Below are 21,883 nucleotides of genomic sequence, written 5' to 3' on the forward strand. Positions count from 1 at the left end.
CCCTACCCCCATGTCTCGTCCACCCCAACTCCAGCACTCACATCCTCTGAACCTGGTGTGAAAGGTTCCGAAATGGCAAGAAGTTTTTTTTTTTTTTTTTTTTAAATACTCATTTATTTATGAAAGAAAGAGAACTTGAGCATCACTCTGGCAAGCCCTGTGCTCCATAGTTGTACTACCTCCCTGGCCAACTAAAAATGGCCAGAATGTTTCCCACAATGACCAAATACAGTAAGTACCCTTTCTTGAAAGCACCAGGCATAGAAGAGGCCTGGGAGGTAGAAAACACAGAGTATTTATTTATTTATTTATTTATTTAATTTACTTACTTATTTTTAGAAAACACTGCTCAACACTGCTTTATGATAGGGCCAGGGATTGAACCTAGGACCACTGGTGCTTCAGGCACGAAAGCCTAGTGTGCTACCAGTGGTGCTATTTCCCAAGCCCCACAGAATGTTTTATTAGCAACAAGTGAATGCACATGTCCAAGGGTCACAAGGCATCTGGGCCATTGTGGTAAAGGGGATGAAGGGAGAGCACCAGTGAGAGATGAGGGTAGCTGCGGGCACCTCCAAGGGAAAGCATAAAGGCAGGAAGTGGAGGACTTCAGGCACATATGGAAAACTACACTCCAGGCAAGGCAGGTACAGAAAGGGTGCCCCCTGCTGGCACCATCAGTAGCTCCTAAAGAGGAGAGGGAGGCAAAGATGATGGTGCCACAGGCCAATTGTGCCAAATGTCACATCCTTTGAACCTTCTAGCACACTTGAGAATTCCAGGCTTGTAAACACTGTGTGGACATGCCCCAGGAGGGAAGCTGGCACAGCTGTGACATTCTTTTGCCTCCAGTCCTGAAGGGAATCTTTCTAGAAGGAGTAGCACAAGCCAGAGGCCACAAAAGGGAAAGGTTTGGGGCCAGGGGTCACACAGCTAGGCACCAATAGTCATGGCCTCAGCTCCCAGGGCCCCCCAGCTGCTCCAGGAGGGCCCTGACCTCTCCCTCCACCCGTAGCAGCTGGGCCTTGCGCCATGGGTTGAGGGTGGCACCTCGGCTGTCCTCCAGGTCCCGCAGCAGCATCTCCAGGTGTCGCCGGACCCGGCCTCGGTCCCAGCTGTGGAGATTCCGCTGGATTTCACTGAGGATCACTGACCAGTACTCAGACACCGCTGTCCCCTCTGTCAGCGACACCACAACACGCGCACGACCTTCAGTGGCTGCCCCCAAGTCCCGCAGGACCTGGCGGCCCTCTGAGCTCAGCTCATTGAAGTAGAGGCTGATAAGAGAGAGGGGAATGGGTGTGTCAGATTTGGGAGAATCTGGGTCTGAAAAAAGGGGCAGAAGGGAAAAAAGGACAGGATGCCTCAGAATGAGGTGGGGCAATAAACCAGAGATGGAGGGCTGGGAGGTATGTCAGTGTGGAGAACAGGCCTTACAAGCCAAGAGGTTACAAGTTTGATCGCAGGTACCACATATGCCAGAGCTGAGTAGTGTTCTGATATCTCTTTCTTTCTGATATCTCTTTCTTTCTTTCTTTCTTTCTAAATATTTTATTTATTAGTGAGAAAGATAGGAGGAGAGAGAAAGAACCAGACATCACTCTGGCACATGTGCTGCCAGGGATCGAACTCATAACCTCATGCTTGAGGGTCCAAAGTTCTGTATATATATATCTTTAAAATAGAATAAACCAGCATAAGGATCCTGGTTCGAAGCCCGGCTCCCCACCTGCAGAGGAGTCGCTTCACAGGCGGTGAAGCAGGTCTGCAGGTGTCTATCTTTCTCTCCTCCTCTCTGTCTTCCCCTCCTCTCTCCATTTCTCTCTGTCCTATCCAACAACGACAACAACAATAATAACTACAGCAATAAAACAACAAGGGCAACAAAAGGGAATAAATAAATAAAATAGAATAAACCAGTGGGTGGGGTAGACAGCATAATGGTTATGCAAAAACACTTTCATGCCTGAAGCTCCAAAGTTCCAGGTTCAAACCTCCCCCCTCCACCACCACCACCATAAACCAGAGCCGAGCAGTGCTCTGGTCTTTTTCTTTGTATCTTTCTCTTTGCATCTGTCTCACTGAAATAAAACAAATAAAGTACATTAAAATATAGCAAGCTGATGGGAGGCATAGATGACATTAGAATTTAGTAGGACAATAGATATTAACTCCCTGGAGCCATCAGGGGGTTGGGTGGTGGCACAATTGGTTGAGTGCACATATTACAATGGACAAGGACTTGGATTCAAGACCCCAGTTTCCACCTGTAGGGGGAAAACTTCACAAGTAGTGAAGCAGGGCTATACATGTCTCTTTAAAAAATTTTTTTTTATTATCTTTATTTATTGGATTTTTGGGTTTTTGCAGTGCTAATCCCTAGCACTGCAAAAACGGTATCATCTACACCATGCCTCGGCCTCGCGTGAGCTTAATGTGCAGCTTGGCGATACGACAATCCGGCATGAAGCCCAGCCAGTCTATCTTGGCATTACTCTCGATCACACTCTGTCATTTCACGAACATCTCATAAAAACTACAGCAAAGGTGGGCGCGAGGAATAACATCATTGCAAGACTGGCCAGCTCCTCATGGGGCGCGAGCGCTTCCACACTACGATCATCATCTCTGGCATTATGCTATTCCACTGCAGAATACTGTGCCCCAGTATGGTTCCGTAGCCCACATGTCCACTTGGTCGATTCCAAATTATATTCCTCCATGAGGATAATTTCTGGAACCATCCGTTCCACCCCGGTTCCATGGCTGCCAGTTCTTAGCAACATCGCCCCGCCAGATATTCGTCGGGATGTGGCATCATCTAAGTTCATTTCCCATGTCTACGCTCGACCGGACCTGCCGATATACGCGGATATCTTCACCCACCCTGTCCAACGCTTGACGTCTCATCACCCAATCTGGTCCCCTATGCCTACACTGAACTTCTCTGTTCCAGTCTCTTGGAAACAGAGTTGGCAGTCAGCTGAGGTAAAGAACAAACACCTCATCACAGATCCCTGCAAGCGTCAACCCGGCTTTGACCTAGCACGTTATGACTGGGCCCTCCTCAATCGCTATCAAACAGGCCATGGCCGGTGCGCCGCTATGTTCCATCACTGGGGAGCCAGAGACGACCCGAACTGCCCCTGCGGCTCCAGACAGATTATGACCCACATAGTCAACAACTGCCACCTCTCCAGATTCAAAGGAGGTCTCGAAACTTTACATCAGGCTCAACCTGACGCTGTTGACTGGCTACGGAAGAAGGGCAAACGCTAGAAGAAGATTGGGTAAAGACAGTCAGAGACCAAGAGAGAAAGGAGAGATAGAGAGGGAGAGAGTCAGAGAGACACCTGCAGCACTGCTTCAACACTCACAAAGCTTTCCCCTTGCAGGTGGGAGGACCAGGGGCTCAAACCTGGGTCCTTGCACATTGTAAAATGTGCTCAACCAGGTACACCACCACCTGGCCCCCTATAGGTATCTCTCAATCTCTCTTCCTCTATATCTTCTCCTTCCCTCTCAATTTCTCTTTGCCTTTATTGAATAAATAAATAAAATATAGAAAATAAAGAAGAGAATGATGCCATAAGAAGCGGTGGTGCTAGGGCAAGCGGCCTAGGTAAGGGCCAATCACAGGAGAATACTGGTTCAGAAGCAGGTAGTTAAGGGCCAATAAGAAGCAGGAATAAGAAGGGATAAATTTCTCTGTAAGTAGTTTAAGACTTGCACAAAACAGTCCCCAAAATGAGCAGTGCTTTGGTCTGTCATAAAAATAATAATAAGTAGATCTTATATTAGTAATATGGAAGAGGAGTCCTGGGTAGAGAAAGCACAGTGGAGGGAAGGACCACAGGGCTGGGGATAGTCTCGGGCCAGGATGGAATGGCTTCAGGGCCAGAACTTACTGCAGCAGCTCCAGAGATGGGTGCTCCCAGGCAGCCTTGGCCAGGGCGAGAGCCGCCGTGTCCCCAGCGCCATTGTAGGCCACATTCAGCTCCTGGAGTCCTTGGTTACGCTGCAGTTGGGCTGCCAGCAGCTCCAGGCCCTCATCCCCCAGGTCCGTGTGCAGCAGGGACAGGTGTGTCAGTGAGGCGTTGCCTGCCAGTCCCTCCACCAGTAAGGCCACACCCTCTGCCGTCAGTGGGTTGTTAGATAGCCTGTGGTCACAAGCACACCAAGGCCATGAGATCCAAAGCAGGTGCCTGGTGCTGGACATTAGGGCTTGGGCTCAAGGGTGCAGAACCCAGGCTGGAGATAAGTTGAGCACCCTGAGAAACCAGGCCCTGGAGCAGAGGATGGAGAAATGGGGGTGCACTGCAGAGGAGGCCCAGTGGGATGGAGGCTGGCTTCTTTCCCCTTCTCCTTTTCATTCTCCTTTGCTTATTCCTCGACCCTACACCCTTCCTCTCCTTTAGCCTTCTTTCTTCTTCCTCCCCATCCTGTTTGCCCTCTTTTTCTTCCATCCCCCACCCCATTCTCAATCCAGAAATGAGGAACCCAGACACCCAGTTTCCTGGGAAGTCAGCCAAAACTCTGGAAGCATCTGCTGAGGACCCAGCATTAGGGTCATCCTTGGGTGGTGACAGCGAAAATCTCTGGCAAGGATCAGAGGCACCATTGCTAGGCAACCAGCCTGGGCATTGTTCTACCTCCCTCTCTCAGGCTGATTTTAGCCATGTTGCTGTTACCTGTTGCTAGTGGTGTCTGTTCCCCAGCCCTTCTGCATACTCTGGACCTGCAGGAAGGGCAAGCTGGTGGAAGGACTCCCCACACTCCCCCCCCCCCCCCCCGTAGCATCCTGTGTGGGCCTGTGCCAGTTTGTCATGAGACAGGGAGCTCACCCTTGACTTTAGCTGACCAGAGATGGCAGGCCCCTCCCAGGAAACTCACCGTAGGGTGGTGATTTGGCACTGGTTATGCAGCAGCAGGTCTCGAAGGTCCCTGCAGGCCTGAGGGCCTAGGTTGTTGAGTTGCAAGCTGGAAAAGAGCAGAGGTACGAAACCAAGGGGGAAGCTCAGCAAGACACCTGCCCATCGACCCTGTCCTTGAGTCTGCCTCTATATCCTCTCACAGTTCATCATAACCTTCCTTCTGTTGTTACCTCCATCCCTCTTCTTTCCTCAGGATGTCTGGCTTCTCTGCACTGTCTTCCCCACCCACTCCAGCCCCCCATCTTTCCCCAGGATGTGTTCTCACCCTAGCTTTCGGGCGCGCAGGAGGACTGGTGTAAGTGTACGTAGCCCTGCACTGTCCAGCTGGCAGAAGCCCAAGTTCACCTCATCCAGGGTGTGCCTGCCACTGCCCAGCACGGTTGCCACCACTGTGCACTTAAGGGGTGTCATACGTACACCCGCCAGGTTGAGCTGGCGCAGGGAGCTGAGCACCTCGGCAGAGAAGTGCTGATTCTGGAACTCGTAGTGGAAGAAGAGGTGGTCCAGGAGCTCTGAGGGGGGCAGCACTTGCCGGCCCAGCTTGCCCAGCTTCTTCTTGATGGCCTGTGCATTCTCCAGGGCATCCAAGTTCTTGATGGGGCAGCCGAGCTGAGCCAGCACAGACCGGTTGTAGGCCGAGAGGAGCCCTCCCATGAACATGGGGAAGAGCTCAAAGACCTCATCATCAGGGGGCTCATCTGGGTGGCGCCGGGGGCCCTCCACACCCAGGATGCTGGCACCCATTTGGTCCAGAACATCATCATTATAGTAGTCCTCCTCTCGGAACATCTCCAGCACCATTGCCTGGGCCACTGCCTCCCGGCTCTTACCCACCACACGCCCAAACACTTTGGGGACTACCTGGGGAAAGAAGAGGGGGAGATGACATGTTTGGCATGACTTTCTAATATCCACAACTCAGCCTCTCAGATCTGCTCCGGTCTCATGACTCCCCTTAAAATTGAGCTTCATAGAGTGCAACTACTCATCCCTCAGTGGGACAGTCCACCACACACCAAAGCTATCTATACCCAGATTATAGATAGGTAAGGAACAACCTCATATATCCGGCCTTTCATTCACCCAAATGTGAGAAGCATGATTTTACGCTCCTACTGCTATAACCCTGTGGCTCCTCAATGACCATGTGGAATATAAAATTTGTCATAATTTGGCCCCAGCCTGATATTTACTTTTCTTTCTTTTTTTTTTTTTGTATCTTTATTTATTGGATAGAGACAGCCAGAAATTGAGAGGGAGAGATAGCAGAGACGGAGGCAGAGAGACACCTGTAGCACTGCTCCACTTGTGAAGCTTTCCCCCTGCAGGTGGGGACTGGGGGCTTGAACCTGGGTCTTTAAACACTGGAATATGTGCATTCAACCAGGTGCACCACCACCCAGCCCCTAAGCCTGACTTTTCCAGAGTTACCTCTTAACATCTGTATGATGCACAAGGAAATTCTTTTTTCTTTTTTTTCCCAAGTGTTCTGCATATTCTCATTCTCCTTCTTATTTTCTCCCAATATTTATTTAATGAGAAAGAGAACCAGAGCATCACTCTGGCAATATGTAGTGTTAGGGATAGAACCTAGGACCTTAGGGGAAAAGAAAAAAAAAAGAACCTAGGACCTCACACATGGCTGCCCTGCCATATCCCTGGTTGCAGTCCTGAACATTTTCAAGTGCAGGAAGGAGGGAGCACATATATATTATATAATAGCATATCACTTTGTCTGCTTCCAGGCTAGATGTCATAAACATATCTGCATTGATGCCATTGCCATAACAGCAATGATGATGGCTGATGATAACTGTCATGGCTGCTTCTTCAAGGTCTTGCATGACCTGATTTCTCTTACCACAAAGCTCCTGCCATGCACTCCTGTCCTTTCTGTTTCTCTGATTAAAAAAAAAAAAAAAAAGTAGGTGGAGGAGACAGCATAATGATTATGCAAAAAGCCTTTCCTGCCTGAGGTTTTGAAGGCCCAGGTTCAATTCCCTGCAGCACTATAAGCCAAAGCTGAGCAGTGCTAAGATTAAAAAAAAAAAAAAAATGGGGGCTGGGTGGTAACGCACCTGGTAAAGCACACACATTACAGTGTGCAAAGATCCAGGTTCAAGCCCCTGGTCCCCACCTGCAGGGGGAAAGCATCACAAGTGGTGAAGCAGAGCTGCAGGTGTCTCTCTGTCTCTCTCCCTCTCTATATCCCCTTTCCTCTCGATTTCTGGCTATCTCTATCAAGTAATAATAATAAATTTTAAAAGATCATCATCATCAACAACAAAATGTATAAGACAGAGACCAGAGCACTGCTCTGGTGTGGCATGTGATGCTTCCAGGAATCAAATGCTGGGTCTCGGCATACAAGTCTGATGCTCTATGCTGAGCTCTTTTTTTTGTTTGTTTTTACCAGAGCACTGCTCAGCTCTGGCTTATGGCAGTGTGGGGGATTGAACCTGGGACTTGAGAGCCTCAGACATGAAAGTCTCTTTGTATAACCATTATGCTATACCCCCACCCTGAGCTCTCTCTTTCTTAAATATATATTTTATGTATTTTATTTAATGAGAGAAAGAGGGAGGGGGGGAGAGAGAGAAAAAGAGAGAGGGAGAGAAAGACTGAGACCAGAGCACTGCTCAGCTCTGGCTTATGGTATAACTAGGGAGTGAATCTGGAACCTCAAAGCCTCTGGCATGAGTCTTTTTTAGGCGAGCACTTTGCCCCTGAGCTGTTTCTCCGTCCCAAGAGTCTTCTTGTATAACCATTATGATGTGTCCCCAGCCCCTTATGCTGAGCTATCTCCCTGGCCCCAAGTTTTCTCATTTTGAGGGAAATGCCATGCTTTCTCCTTGTTAAACTGTACCCTTTAAAAAAAATTTATTGACAGAGACAGAGAGAAATTAAGAGAGGTGGAGGAGATAGAGAAGGAGAGAGACAGACAGACACCTGCAACACTCCTTCACTATTCCCCCTACAGGTGGGGATCAGGGGCTTGAACCTGAGTCCTGGTGCACTGAAATGTGTACGCTTAACCAGGTGCGCCACTGCTTAACCCCACAGCTATACCCTCTTCTAGGGGCTTGCAACCCCTTAAATTCTACTCCTGGTCAATCTTGCAAAGTTCAGATTACATGTACCTACAGAGTGTTCGTTATTCCTCCCTCTCAGGTCCCCCCAGTACACACTGCCTTAACACTTGACACTTTTCTTTCCAGACACTTGCAGTGATTGTTAATTAGACAGTTACATTAGCACACTTGTGTTCAGACAGAACAATCAGAAGGGACACAAACCTGGGGTTTTGTTAATTGTTTTTTTCTCCAGCTCTAACACGTTGCTAGGCACACAGCAGGCACTCAAGTATTTGCTGAAGTGAGTGTGTGGGAGGTTGGCAGCATCTCCCATATCTGCAACGCCTCTGAGAAGGACTCCTTTCCTTGGACAGGGAGCTGTGAGCTGGATTTGGGGAAACGCTTCTACTGTCTGTTTTTGCTTTCTCCACTTCTTAGAGGTGAAGTTCCCACCAGGAGAGTTACAGTGTCCTCCCCCAGCCTTCGTCTGGTGACAAGATGTGAATATGTCACCCTGAGAAACCAAATCAATAGGCTCAAGAAGGAATAAATGGGACTAGTCTGTTGTCATTGTTAACCATTCTGACACATTCCCAAGAAACTGAAGAGCTTTTCTGAGTCTCATTAGGAGACCTTAGCAAACATTTCCTCCAAGGGCTGGAGTGTCTTCAGGAATGGTAATGGACCTACTAGGAATATGAGGAGGGATGGGATGCCTTCCCATGTTCTTACGTTTAACAAATAATTAAAGACCATTTACTAAGATCCAGGTCCAGAGAATGATTTCAATTAATCCTTGTATCAGTCAATAGAACAGATTCTGTTATTAGCCTTATATGACAGGTAAGGACTCTGAGACACAGAAAGGTTAAGTGATTTTTTCCAAGGTCACATAAGTAGTAAATGGCAGAGTCTGGATTTGAACACTGGTAGTGGTATTACTGAATATCTGTTCTTCTTTTTTCAATTTTTTTATATTTATTTATTTATTTTCCTTTTTGTTGCCCTTGTTTTTTTATTGTTGTTGTAGTTATTGTTGTTATTGATGTCTTTGTTAGATAGGACAGAGAAATGGAGAGAGGAGGGGAAGACAGAGAGAGGGAAAGAAAGATAGACACCCGCAGACCTGTTTCACTGCCTGTGAAGCGACTCCCCTGAAGGTGGGGAGCTGGGGGCTCAAACCAGGATCCTTAAACCAGTCCTTGTGCTTTGTGCCATGTGCGCTTAACCCGCGGCGCTACCGCCCAACTCCCTAAATATCTGTTCTTAACCTCTTAAATTCTGTTATTTATTTTATGTTTGATGCCAAGATTTCACTACCCCAGGCCAACTGCTTCAGAGAGAGAGAGAGAGAAAAACAGCACCAAATCTTCCTCTGGTATGTGTGTATGGGGGGGGGGGGGTTTGAGACAAGGTTGTGTACATGAAAAAGCAGGCACCCTCCCAGGTGAACTGTACTGCCAGCCCTTATGCTTCTATTTGAATGTCAAAGATTTACTTATTTATTTAATGAGAGAGAGAGAGACAGAGACCAGAGGCCAGCTGAAGATCAAACCTGAGGTCTTCGGTTTGTAAAGCATATGCTTTACCTGTTGAGTGACCTCTAGCCAGGTCACCTTTATGTTTCTTCTGATATAAAAGTAAAAACACTGGGATAGGCGAAAAAGCGCAGTGGTAACATACAGGAATTGCATGTAAGAGGTCTTGGGTTTTGATCCCTGGCACCACCAACAGGCAGAGCTGAGCAGTGTTCTGGTCAGACATCTGAAAACACTGAAATATTGCTAGAACCATCTCAGTCTCTGTCTCCCTAAGACTAGTTCCTAAAACTAACAGAGAGGACAAGGGCTACTACCTATCATGCCACCATAGCTTGACAGAAATAGCTCTAACACATCTGGGAGTCAGGCGGTGGCACACTGGGTTAAGCGCACATAGTCCACATCAATAATGTTCGGCAAGAAAGGCACAAGATAAAGAGTCACAAAACCTGAGCTCAACTCCTAGTTATCCTTATTTTAGTGACCTTGAACAAGTTATTTGACCTTTAACAACTTTTGTTTCCTAGTCTATAAGAAGAATCATGTTCCATCTAATATGGAATACATTCTATTACTCCATTTGCGAAGCTCCTGGTAGACCAGGCCAGAGAGTGATTCTTCTTCCACTCAGAAGCTGGCTGCATCTGCCATGCTCAGGCTGTAATTTGGTTTCTGGAGTGAAGCTGCACCCTGGACAGAAGGACTGTCCTAGGCCAATTAGCAATGTCATTCATCCTCCCGGTATAAATGAATAAAATGGCATCTGCTTTATAAACCTGTCTCTGGTGATTTCATTAGGATGAGTCACCACTCCGTGAGTCTAATCACTTCTTGGGGAACAGACACAGTTTCTAGACCTGCAGAGCAGTGGACAGACCCTGGACTGCAGTGACCGCTGCCTCCTATTCACAAAGGCCAGGAAGAAATGCAAACAGAATATCCTTAGGGGTGGCCAATTGCTATACAAGTCTTTTGTACCTGCAAATCCCCTCCCCAGTCTCCAAGTTCAGAATTCTATGGTCTTGTGGCTTCTCTCTTTCCCTTCCTTATGCCCCCAAAATGAAACTAAAAATGAAACACTGAAGCCAGAGCCAAGAGAACCCACCTAAACAGGGAGTAGCAATTTCCTTCAGAAAGAAGGGTAAGAAGTGAAAGGGGAGCCTGAGCTCTTACCTTAAGCAGGTTGAAGAGCAGAGGTAGAATGCGGAGGGGTAGCAGCTTGGCCACAATGCCCAGGACCAGGCTGACATCCTCCCCGACTCGGCCTAAGACCTCAGTCACTTCCTTGCCCACCCGCTGCAGAGTGGTCTTTCGCAAGCCCAAGACAATGTAGAGAGCAGCCAAGTATTCCTGCATGGCAGGCACAGTGAACACAAAAGTGCCAGAGTGCCCAGGCTCCACACACGGGGCCAAGAAAAACCTCAGGGCATCTCGGCGGAAGACATGCAGCAGCTGAAACTCCTCTTCTGTCTTGATGCCAGCCTCCAGGCAGCCTCGGACGTCCTCTTCTGAGAAGTAGGTCTTGCGGGAAGCCACACCATCGTAGGCCAGCTTGCCCATGGTTCGGGCTGCGTAAGCCATCAGGGACAACTTGGAGGAGTCAGTGCTATGGAGCATCTCCCCGCTGAAGTTCAGGCGCAGGAAGCTGGTGTAGATGCTTGTGAGGGTCTGGCCCGCTGGTGTGGGGGCATGCAGGAAATGCAAGGTGGCACAGACAAGCCAACAATAGGAGGGCAGGAAGCAGGCTGCAGCAATCTGGTGATGGCCCTCCAGGTTCCGGGAGAGCATCTGCACCAGGTTGTCACGCTGGGCTGGGGTGGCAGAGATGCCTGCACCTTGCCCACAATCTGGCTGGTTTAGGCGGAGCTGGAAGTAGAGCTTCTGCAGGTTGGTATCAGAGAAGCCACAGATCTCACCATAGCGGCCTACATACTTGCTAGGGATACGGCCAATGGCAGAGGGCCTGGTGGTTACCAGGATGCTGGCCTGGGAGAAGCAGAATAGAGATTTAAGAAAGACCTTGGTGAGGGAGTCAGGCGGTAGCGCAGTGGGTTAAGCGCACGTGGCACAAAGTGCAAGGACTGGCATAAGGATCTCGGTTCGAGCCCCGGCTCCCCACCTGCAGAGGAGTCGCTTCACATGCGGTGAAGCAGGTCTGCAGGTGTCTACCATTCTCTCCCCCTCTCTGTCTTCCCCTCCTCTCTCCATTTCTCTCTGTCCTAGCCAACAACAAGAACATCAATAATAACTACAATAAAACAACACGGGCAACAAAAGGGAAAAAATAAATAAATATTTAAAAACAATAATAAAATAAAGTAAACAAAATTTAAAAAAGAAAGAAAGAAAGACCTTGGTGGAAGAGCCAGGGACATGTACAGTGGTAACATACAGGACTTGCATGTGAAAAGGTTCAGGTTTCATCCCTGACACCACCAATAGCCAGAGCTGAGAGGAGCTCTGGTAAAAAAAAAAAAAAAAAAAAAAATCGAGACCTAACTCCTCCTTGCAGGGGCCTCTGAAGATTGAGTAGTCAGAAGATATCTCACCCAACAGAGCACATATTTCCCTGTGCATTCAGCCCTGGGTTCAACACATGGATGCATCATGGATGGCCCCAGAGGGGCTCTATGGATGGTAGAGCAATTGTGCAGTAGTGTCTCTCATCTCTTTCTCTGTTTCTCTACCTTCTCCTCGCTCTTTAAAAGAGGAAAAAAAGTTAGGAAGGAAAAAATTAAAGGAAGGAAAAATTGAAGGAAGGAGAGAAAGGAATTGGGCCAATGTGCCCACCCCACATTATCATACATGTATAAGACCTTGGCTTTGAACCCCAGCACAGCATGTACCGGGGTGGTAGTGCTCTGGCTTCTCTTTCTCAGATGAAATAAATAAGACAAATTTTAAAATATTGAGTGTCCAAAGATAAATATAATGATGCCCATAATAAGTCTAATAACTAATGAGCACCTATTATGATCCACCTGCTGTGTTCTAAGTACTTTCTTTACACATGGTATCTTACCCCATGCGTACAACTCAAGGAAAGTCGGCCTGTCGCTCATAGGCACACAGCTGGGAAGGAGAGGAGCAGAATTTGAAACAACCAGAGCCAGCCTCTTCTTTTACCCAACAAAAGAAGTGCAGGTCTGGGACATAAAAATACTTTAGGGGAGTCAGTCTTCCTTAGGGAGTCAGTCAGTAGCTCAGCAGGTTAAGCGCACATGGCAAGAAGCGCCAAGGATCGGCTTGAGCCTCTAGCTCCCCATCTGCAGGGGAGTCACTTCACAGATGGTGAAGAAGGTCTACAGGTGTCTCTCTTTCTCTCCCTCTCTCTGTCTTCCCCTCCTCTCTCCATTTCTCTCTGTCCTAACAACGATGACATCAATAACAACAACAATAATAACTACAACAACAATAAAACAACAAGGGCAACAAAAGGGAAAATAAATAAATAAATAAAAATAAAACTTTAGAGGGCAAGTCAGTGGCAGTGGAGGTAGCAAAGTGGGGGTGGCACTCACCTCGGGCAGCATGTATTTGCGTAGCAGGTTGACAATGATGGCAGCTGGTGTTATTGGCTGCTTAGGGTCGCTGCAAAGTCCCGTGCCTGCCAATCGGAAATCGAGGTTGAGCCACTCCAGACCATGAAGCACAAAGAGCAGGCGGGACCCAGCTTCAGGCATCAGGGGCAGAATCTCCTTCAGGGGAGTGTAGTGCTGGGCCACTAGTTGGCATAAAGAGGCCGGGGCAGGGCCCAGAGATGACAAGTCTTCACAAGAGAAGGGGATGAGGAGCTCGAAGGCAGGCAGTCGTCCATAACACCAGTCTAGGACCATCTTACGCACCAGTGTGCTCTTGCCGGTGCCCACGGTGCCATACAGCACCACTGTCTGTACCCGGCGCCCACAGGCATCTGGGTCAAAGAGCTGAGACAGAGCCAGTGGTGGGAGGCTGGCCAAAGGAGGCTGGTGGTCCAAGGCAAGCTCTGCTGCTGGACGAAGCAGCTCATCGGGGGTGCTCTCTCGGATCACGGGGTCTACATGGACCGTGTCCAATGCAAAGGTGGGGCCAAACTGACGCTCTTCTCTAGGCAGCCGGCTGAACCACTCAGCCAGGTTCTTTCGGTGTTGCTGGATGGATTCTGAAAAGGGAAGGTAAGTGGGGGACCAGGAAAAAGGACCAGGAGATGAAGGGGCAGTCATGGCAGTGGGAGGACATGAATCCACAGAGCAAGCACCACATAGTGGCTCAGCAGGTGGAATGCAGGCTTTCCCAACACTGCATGTGACCGATACGAGGTGCTCTGGTCTCTTTCTCTCTCACAGAATAAATAAAGGCTAAGTGAAATAAGTAAGGGAAAAGTATCACTCTTATCTGTGATACAAAACAGTAAAAATAAATGAACTTGTAAAAGTAATAATAACCAGACTGACTTCAGGCTCTGTGAAAGCTCTGGTGGGTATCAGAGGAAATGGGGAGCAGAAGGGCCTCTGGGGTGATGGCACTGGAACTTTGGTATTGGATGTGGTGACTCTTATATTTATAGGTGTGGAACTATATTCACCAAATCTTGTAATATTGTAAACTAATGTTAAATTGATAAAAAATGAAAAGTACCAGGGAGGGAGTAGGGTGTTAGCGCAGTGGGTTAAGCACAAGTGGATCTTTCTCTCCCGCCCCCCGCCCCCTCTGTCTTCCCCTTCTCTCGCCATTTCTCTCTGACCTACCCAAAAACGACAACAATAATAACTACAACAATAAAAAGCAAGGGCAACAAAAGGAAATAAATAAATTAAAAAAAAAACATGGGCAACAAAAGGGAAAATAAACATGCATATATATATATATATAGTACCAGGGAATGCTGAAGCCCTGAATGGTACTGAGAACAGACTTGAAAAATACAGACTACTCGGAAAATTTGGAACCTCATGGCAGAGTGGGAAACTACAGGAAGACGCAGTGCTGAGCCTGGGCTGACAGGTTGCATGGCTATCTTTCTGTGTGCCATCTTACCCCATTGCTGGACCTCGCCTGCAGAAGCTAAGGCTGAGGCACCCCCCCCCCCCAGAGCCTTGTACACAGTGCGCCTTGCGTGAGGATTACAGGAAGAGCTACCTGGACAGAGGAATAATGGGCCATCAGTGGATGCTGGTAGTGGACCCTACATGTCTCCCTCTTCCTGCCATTTCCCTCTCTATGCCCCTTTCCCCAACCCCCACTGGAATCCTAGTCAGCTCCTTTACCAGCTGTAGAGATGCCCCGGAACAACTGCCCACGCCTCCCTGGTAGGTGACCACTGCCCGTTGAGTTTCCGTGGTGGCGAAGAAAGGCCCTGGGAACAAGAAGAAAGGATGAGCAGGGGCCTAACTGCCGGTTTCAGCAGCTATACAGGCTCAAGTCTAGGTCTGCCTAGACTAATGGACTTCTAGCTTCCTGAGATCCAGGCCCCACCCTGTAAGCTGAGAACCTATCTGATTCTCAACCCTTCTCAAAGACTGAGGTCTGGCCCCCAGCCTTCTGGCCCTGGACTGTAATCTGCCTGGAACTCATGCTGGGCACTGCCACATTCCCTTTACTAAAGGCCTCCTTCTGGCTGACCACTGAGCTCGTGGCTTGTGCTATAAATGGTGTAAGACTACTTCTGCTTCAGCCTAGTAGCTGACTCTGTACCCTCCCTAACCCCAGAAAACCAACTTCCCACAAGGGATCAAGTTCCTGGGCTACTCCACTGTGCCCAGATGTATTTTTAAGATCTGACTGAAGTGGGGATGACATGGGGGGGGGTAAATGTCTAGAGAGATAGTATAGTGGCTATGCAGAGAGACATTCATGCCTCAGGCACCAAACGTCCAGGTTCAATTCCCAGATCTGAGCTGTGCTCTGGTGAAAAGAAGGAAAAATCAGTCTAAGGTGGGGAGAAGACTCACCAAGAGGTCCCACGGGGACACTTCCCTTTAAGAAGCCACTGCCTGTAGATCAGGAAGGGGGTTCTTTCATCTACAGAGATGAAAGAGAAGGAAAAAATGATATCCAGAGCCCACCCAAACTCCTGCTATCTGCTGACAGTTATTAGCAATTTTCTAGTTCACTGCAATTATTTATTTAACATTCACACAAAGAGAGAGTAGAGAACACACACACATACAGCATGGATTACATCCGGTTTTGTTAAAAATTATATACACAGAGGAGTCAGGTGGTAGCGCAGTGGGTTAAGCGCAGGCGGCGCAAAGTGCAAGGACTGGCATAAGGATCCCAGTTTGAGCCCCCAGCTCCCCACCTGTAGGGGAGTTTCTTCACAAGCAGTGAAGCAGGTCTGCAGGTGTCTATCTTTCTCTCCCCTTCTCTGTCTTCCCCTCCTCTCTCCATTTCTCACTGTCCTATCCAACAATGATGCCATCTATAATGGCAATAATAACTATAAATAACTATAACAATAAAACAACAAGGGCAACAAAAGGTAATAAATAAATAAAAATTAAAAAATTATATACACAGAACTTAGCACAGGGTCTAGTATATAACAGGCACTCAGTAAGTCTGAACTGAATGCAAAATCAAATTAGACAAGTGTTCCTGGGCTTGTGTAGGTTACATGGACTTCAGAAGATCATCTGGTCAACTTGCTTATTTTAGGACAGAAAAAAGGAAGCTCAGGGTGGTGAAGCGATTTGCCTAAGGCCAATGGCTAGTCAACAGCAGAACTGGTCCCAAAACATCTAGTATTTGGACTCCGACTCTTATGAAGGCAACATCTGAACTCAGAAGAGAGACAGGGAGAAACATATATCCCTACTCCCCACTTACCTGCTGATTGGAGAGTTCTTCCCAGACCAGGGCCCCAAGAGGCCCTGGGCAAATGACGGCCCCATCTCATGGTACTTGAGGTCAGGGCCCAGAAAACTCAGCAAACTGCCTTATATTCTGTTACCTGCAAAAAGAAGGGTGTGGTGCCAGAGAGATAGTATCATATGTAGCACAACAGACTTTCATGTCTGAGGTGCCAGAGATCCCAGGTTCAATCCCCAGCACTACCATAGGCCAGAGCTGAGTAATGGTCTGGGGAGAAAGAAAAGAAAAGGAAAATGGTGTGAATGGGTTACATTCATATCCCACCCCTCTGTGGAGGCCCTTTCCTCCCCTGGAAAGCACCGACCTTTTCTAGCCCTGGCGTTCAGCTTTCTTCCCACTTGTGTATCTCCACCTGAGCGACCCCATGTTATATCCTTCCACCTGTTGCCTCTCACCTGAGCTTTCACATATGCATTTCTCCTGAGGGCCTGCCCAGTGAACTGCTAAGTGTCATTTCTTTGCTTCTCTGCCATCAGGCTCAGGTAAGAGCCCTGTATTCATTTACAATGGCATTTATGAGCCTATTGCAAATGAGTCTCTTGAGTTATTTTCCAGCAACAATTGTTTACTCCCCTCTGTGCTTTCCTGGCTATTGCTCCTGTTCACTGAGTTTAAATGATCTTGGGAGTTGGGCGGTAGCGGAGCGGGTTAAGCGCACGTGGTGCAAAGCGCAAGGACTGGCTTAAGGGTCCCACTTCAAGCCCTCGGCTCCCCAGCTGCAGGAAGGGGAGTCGCTACAAGCAGTGAAGCAGGTCTGCAGGTGTCTATCTTTCTCTCCCCCTCTGTCTTTCCCTCCTCTCTCCATTTCTCTGTCCTATCCAACAACAATGACATCAATAATAACTACAAAAAAAGGGGCAACAATAAATGATCTTATTCTTCTCTGTGACTTTTATGTAAGCTGCCTTTGAGGCTGGCATAAATAATGAATGAATGAATGGATGAACTTCCTACTTGACATCTCCATATGGTTATCTTATTTGTGCTTCAAGCTTCCCACATGGCCTAGAACTGAACTCATCCTGCCTCTTCCCCTTTCAGTTGCTTTGTTGTAGAACTTTGCAGTTACATCTCTACATGAGAAACTCTGGCCTCTTTGTCTTCAAATCCTTCTTACCCCTGGTCAAGCCAGGCCTCCTAATTCCTCCCAGTGATCTGCCAACATTTTCCTTCTCACCATCCCACTGTCCTGTGCAACTAGGGACTTCTGGAGACCCCTTCCCCCAACTCCTTTCTGGTCTTTGCTTCCAGTCCCCATTACAGTGCCTCATCCTAGTCACCAACCAGCTCTCTCATATCCTAGGTTACTAAGAGTCCAAACACCAGCTTCACTCGTTCCTACATTTTAAACTTTCTTTAGCTTGAGGTGACCTCTCTCTCCTCTGACAATCATACACAAATCTCTCTCTCTTTTTTTTTTTTTTTTTTTTTGCCTCCAGGGTTACTGCTGGGGCCTGGTGCCTGCACTATGAATCCACTGCTCCTGCTCCTGGAGGCCATTTTTCCCATTTTGTTGCCCTTGTTGAGGTTGTTATTGTTGTTATAGCTGTAGTAGTTGTTGGATAGGACAGAGAAATGGAGAGAGGAGGGGAAGACAGAGAGGGGGAGAGAAAGATAGACACCTGCAGACCTGCTTCACTGCTTGTGAAGCGACCCACCTGCAAGTGGGGAGCAGCACTTCAAACTGGGATCCTTATGCCATCCTTGGCTTTGCGCCATGTGCTTAACCTGCTGTGCTACCACCCAGACCCCCGTACCCAAATCTTTTAAGGCCCCGGTCAAAAGCATGCTGTTAGACAGTCTTTCCTGAGCAAGGACAGGCATAAGGATCCCGGTTCGAGCCCAGCTCCCCACCTGCAGGGGAGTCACTTCACAGGTGAAGCAGGTCTGCAGGTGTCTGTCTTTCTTTCTCCCTCTCTGTCTTCCCCTCCTCTCTCCATTTCTCTGTCCTATCTGATGACAGCATCAATAACAATAATAACTACAACAATTAAAAATAAAAAGGGCAACAAAAGGGAAAATAAATAAATATTTAAGGAATATTTATTTTAAAAAAAAGTCTTTCCTGATCCTCTGGGCTCCCTTAAATGCGGTGTGTTCCTGTTTAGCTCCTAGGCTTCCCTGAAATGTTCTTGCGAAGGGCAGGGTGCTTTTAGGGCGCAGTGGCTGCATTAATCTACTTGCCAGAGGGCAGGCCAGCGCAGGTGCAGGCTGGTGCTAACAATTGGAGTCCCAGGGCTTGAGGAAGGGTTAAGAGAAGGCCCTGGAAACCCGAGCAAGCTAAAATAGGCTCAGTGGGATTAAAATCAGATCCAGGGCCACCGGGTGAAGTTGGGCTTGCACAGTGGGGAGTAGAGTGTTGGGGGCATTCTTTGTTTACCCCAGGTTTTCACTGCAATTATAGGGGAGAGGGGAGGCATGGCAGTTAAAGTCCAAGGGCTGTGCACCCACAGATCCAGAGTTCCTCCGCCCCAGGCGGCTCCCAAGTAGCCCTCATGGCTCCTTTTGGTTTCAGAGTGCAAGGGGAGAAGCTGCCAGAAAGTCCAGCACTGCCGCAGGGCCCTGATCAGAAGAAGCTCCCAGACATTTCCGGGGACTCCATTCCCCCCCAAACCTCCGCCCCGCCTCCAGCAGCCACCCCGCTGGGGGCGCAGGGGCAGCGGGGCTGACCTGGCCTTTACCCGCGGCTGCCCAGGCCCTGGAGCTGGTCGCCACCGGAGTCTCCCGCTTGCTCCCAGAGGCCTCGGCCTCGGCGCGGCGCTTCCTGCCGCCTCAGCCCCGCCTGCTCGGGGCCCTGCCCGCCTGGCAGCCGCCTCGGAGAAGACGCACCCAAGCGCTCCCGCCACCGGGTGTAAGGCAGGAGGGGGCTGGCTAGTGAGCATACGTCCGGCCCGAAAGCGGGCTGGGGACCAGGACTTCCCTTGCTGGCCCAAGGTGATCCCGCCCCCTGGTCCTGCACCAGGACCGCCTCTCTCGAGTCACCCAGCCAGTCGCTTCCAGTGGCCCAATGACATCACTGCCACCGTCCAGGTGGCACCCATTTTACAAATAGAGGCAATGTGGCTCAGAAGGCTGACCCAGTTAGCAAGCAGGAGAACCGCAAGAAGACTCCCACCCGGCTCTTCCCCCTCCACCCTAGCCCATGCCCTTCCTCCTCTTCTCTCCCCTCCCTCTGCCTTCTGTGCCCCTTCACCTCTTCAGCCTACCTGCTGGCACAGACCTAAAGCCCTAGGTGGTCCTCCCCTCTATGTCTGGCTCTTTGAACCCCAAAACTGTGCGAGACTTCAGACCACTCTAGTTAAGGCAGGAGAATGAGTGCGGGATAAGGGACAGCTCCCACCCAACCTGCTCTTCTTGTCTGGCAGCCAATCACAGTCTAGCCTTGCAGCTTCCTGGTCCTCAAAGCCACCACCCATCACCTAGGCACATGCAAACAAGTGAGCAATGTTCCCTGAATGGAGGTTTGCAATAGAGAAGTCACAGTGAGGTGCCTCTGGGCAGGGCTGGGAAGGGGCTCCATCCAGACTGACAGTGTTGTTAGTTCATCCACTGAATCCCTGTAAGGCGTGGCCTCCAGGGACCAGCCAGGAACAGCTGCTCCCCACCCCCCACTCGGGACCACAGGATGGCATTTTGAGAAACTGTCGGAAGTCAGGGAGAGGAAGTTGCCAACTAGCTCTAGCAAAGGAGTTGGCTTCGAATTAGATGTTTAATAAGTAAGGAGACAGGAAGGGCATTCCTGGCAGCTAGGGAAACAACATATTTGCATGTTAAAATACTTTCTTAAAGGGAAGTAGTCTGGGATGAGGTGGGGATAAGAGGCAACAAGGGACAAGAGCAACAACCCTAGGAATGTGGCTTCAGGGGTGATATTAAAACCTGGGGGGGTTGGAACCTGGGGGACTTTGCTGGCTTTACTCCCTTTACTTAGACATGGGAGACAATACTCCCACACCACACCCCAGCAGTTCCTAGACAAAGCTCAGAGCAAGACATTCCCCTCCCTCCTCCTAAGAGTGTCATGGCTCTATAGGTTTTATTATGACATGTCATTTGACTGGCCACTTATAGACAGAAGTGCTGTGCGTCATGCTGTGTGTGCTCTATTGTCTGACCTCAGCATGGGTACTGGGTACCTTACAGCCACCAGTTCCTTCCTCCAGGCTCCAAGCTTCTGGATCAGGAGAGAAGAGGGTGGCATTGTGCTGCTCCCTTAAAAAAAAAAAAAAAAAAAAACTTCAAGGGGAGTCAGGTGGTAGCCCACTGGGTTAAGCGCAGGTGGCGCAATGCCCAAGGACCGGCGGAAGAAAGGATCCTGGTTCAAGCCCCTGGCTCCCCACCTGCAGGAGAGTTGCTTCACAGGTAGTGAAGCAGGTCTGCAGGTGTCTATCTTTCTCTTGACCTCTCTGCTTCCCCTCCTCTCTCCATTTCTCTCTGTCCTATCCAGCACCAGCAACTATGACATCAATAACAATAATAATAATTTTAAAAAGCTTCACTTTTGGGACCAGGTGGTGGTGCACCTGGTTAAGTGCACAGGTTACAATGCACAAGGACCCATGTTCAAGCCCCTGGTCTCCACCTACAGGGGGAACGTAGGGCTGCAGGTGTCTATCTCCCCTTTCCCTCTCAATTTCTCTCTGTCCCATTGGATTATTATATAAAGTTAGATTATTATATAAATTACATAAAGTTTTTTTAAAGAAAAGGTTCAATTTTTGAGAGAGCAAGACCAGAGCACCACTCCCTTCTGTCATTTTTGGTGCTGGGGATCAAATCCCAGGCCTCATGTATGCAAGTCCTACCCTCTATCTTCTAAAAGCTCATCTTGCTACCAGCTTCAAGGTCTTCCTGACCATTGCCTCTCCAAGTCTCGAAGCACTGGCCCCCAACTACAGTCCTCTAAGAAGTGTGACCTGGTGGGAAGCAGAGGGACCCATTTGGTTCCTGCCACACCTGACCTGGGGCCTAGGCTCCAGGTATTTCCTGCTTCTCTCTGCCCTCCATGACCATAACCATTTCCTCTGCCATCCCTACACCCTCCAAAAAGCACAACCAAGGCTCAGGGAGTTTTAAAGGACTAAGTACCCCTTGGGCAAGGACACACTGATGTGACAGAGAAGGGACCCACCTGCAGCCTGCATGTCCACTGTGAACAACAATCATTGGCAGATGCCAAGAATGAGGAGTCTGGACCCAGAAGGCCTGGTTTCCAGGCCAGGTTCAGCCTCCACTAGCTGAGGCCCCTTAAACCAAGTCTCAGTTATCTCATCTGCAAAATGGCTTGTCCTGAGAGGTGGTGCAGTGGAGTGGTGCAGGGTCTGCACAGGACTCCCATGAAATAAAAAGTGGGAGATGCCATGCACAATACAGATATTCTATAGGACACCAGCTTGACATTCACCAAGGACTTAGCCACCCTACCACAGGCTCCCTAGAGCTCCCAATCATCCTCACGGCCCCTAGGACCAGACCCAAA

General features: G+C 49.0%; 1 protein-coding gene across 2 annotated transcripts; it reads right to left on the bottom strand.

Moving 5' to 3' along the window:
- Positions 1–950: 950 nt before the first annotated feature.
- NLRX1 (NLR family member X1) lies at positions 951–19,514 on the bottom strand. 2 transcript variants are annotated; one of them, XM_007523582.3, is made up of 10 exons: positions 19,075–19,506; positions 16,360–16,483; positions 15,480–15,549; positions 14,796–14,884; positions 13,071–13,690; positions 10,723–11,535; positions 5,200–5,795; positions 4,894–4,980; positions 3,909–4,160; positions 951–1,277 (listed from the first exon to the last, which is right to left on the bottom strand). In XM_007523582.3, the coding sequence occupies exons 2-10, from the start codon at positions 16,427–16,429 to the stop codon at positions 956–958; spliced, it is 2,919 nt and encodes a 972-aa protein (XP_007523644.2). In that variant the 5' UTR covers positions 16,430–16,483; positions 19,075–19,506; the 3' UTR covers positions 951–955. The 2 variants fall into 2 exon arrangements, with proteins under 2 accessions (XP_007523644.2, XP_060035899.1); XM_060179916.1 differs by lacking the exons at positions 951–1,277; positions 3,909–4,160 and adding an exon at positions 14,566–14,667 and having other exon boundaries at positions 4,890–4,980; positions 19,075–19,514.
- Positions 19,515–21,883: the final 2,369 nt, after the last annotated feature.

Source organism: Erinaceus europaeus, chromosome 20, assembly GCF_950295315.1.
Source record: "Erinaceus europaeus chromosome 20, mEriEur2.1, whole genome shotgun sequence".
NCBI classification, from domain to species: Eukaryota; Metazoa; Chordata; class Mammalia; order Eulipotyphla; family Erinaceidae; genus Erinaceus; species Erinaceus europaeus.

Excerpts from the sequence above, each read along its gene's own strand:
- NLRX1 (XM_007523582.3), bottom strand. The coding sequence starts at position 16,429 with ATGAGATGGGGCCGTCATTTGCCCAGGGCCTCTTGGGGCCCTGGTCTG. Across the intron at positions 15,550-16,359 it reads AAGAACTCTCCAATCAGCAG|ATGAAAGAACCCCCTTCCTG; the intron begins GTAAGTGGGGAG and ends TCATCTCTGTAG. Across the intron at positions 4,161-4,893 it reads TGCCAAATCACCACCCTACG|GCTATCTAACAACCCACTGA; the intron begins GTGAGTTTCCTG and ends TTGTGACCACAG.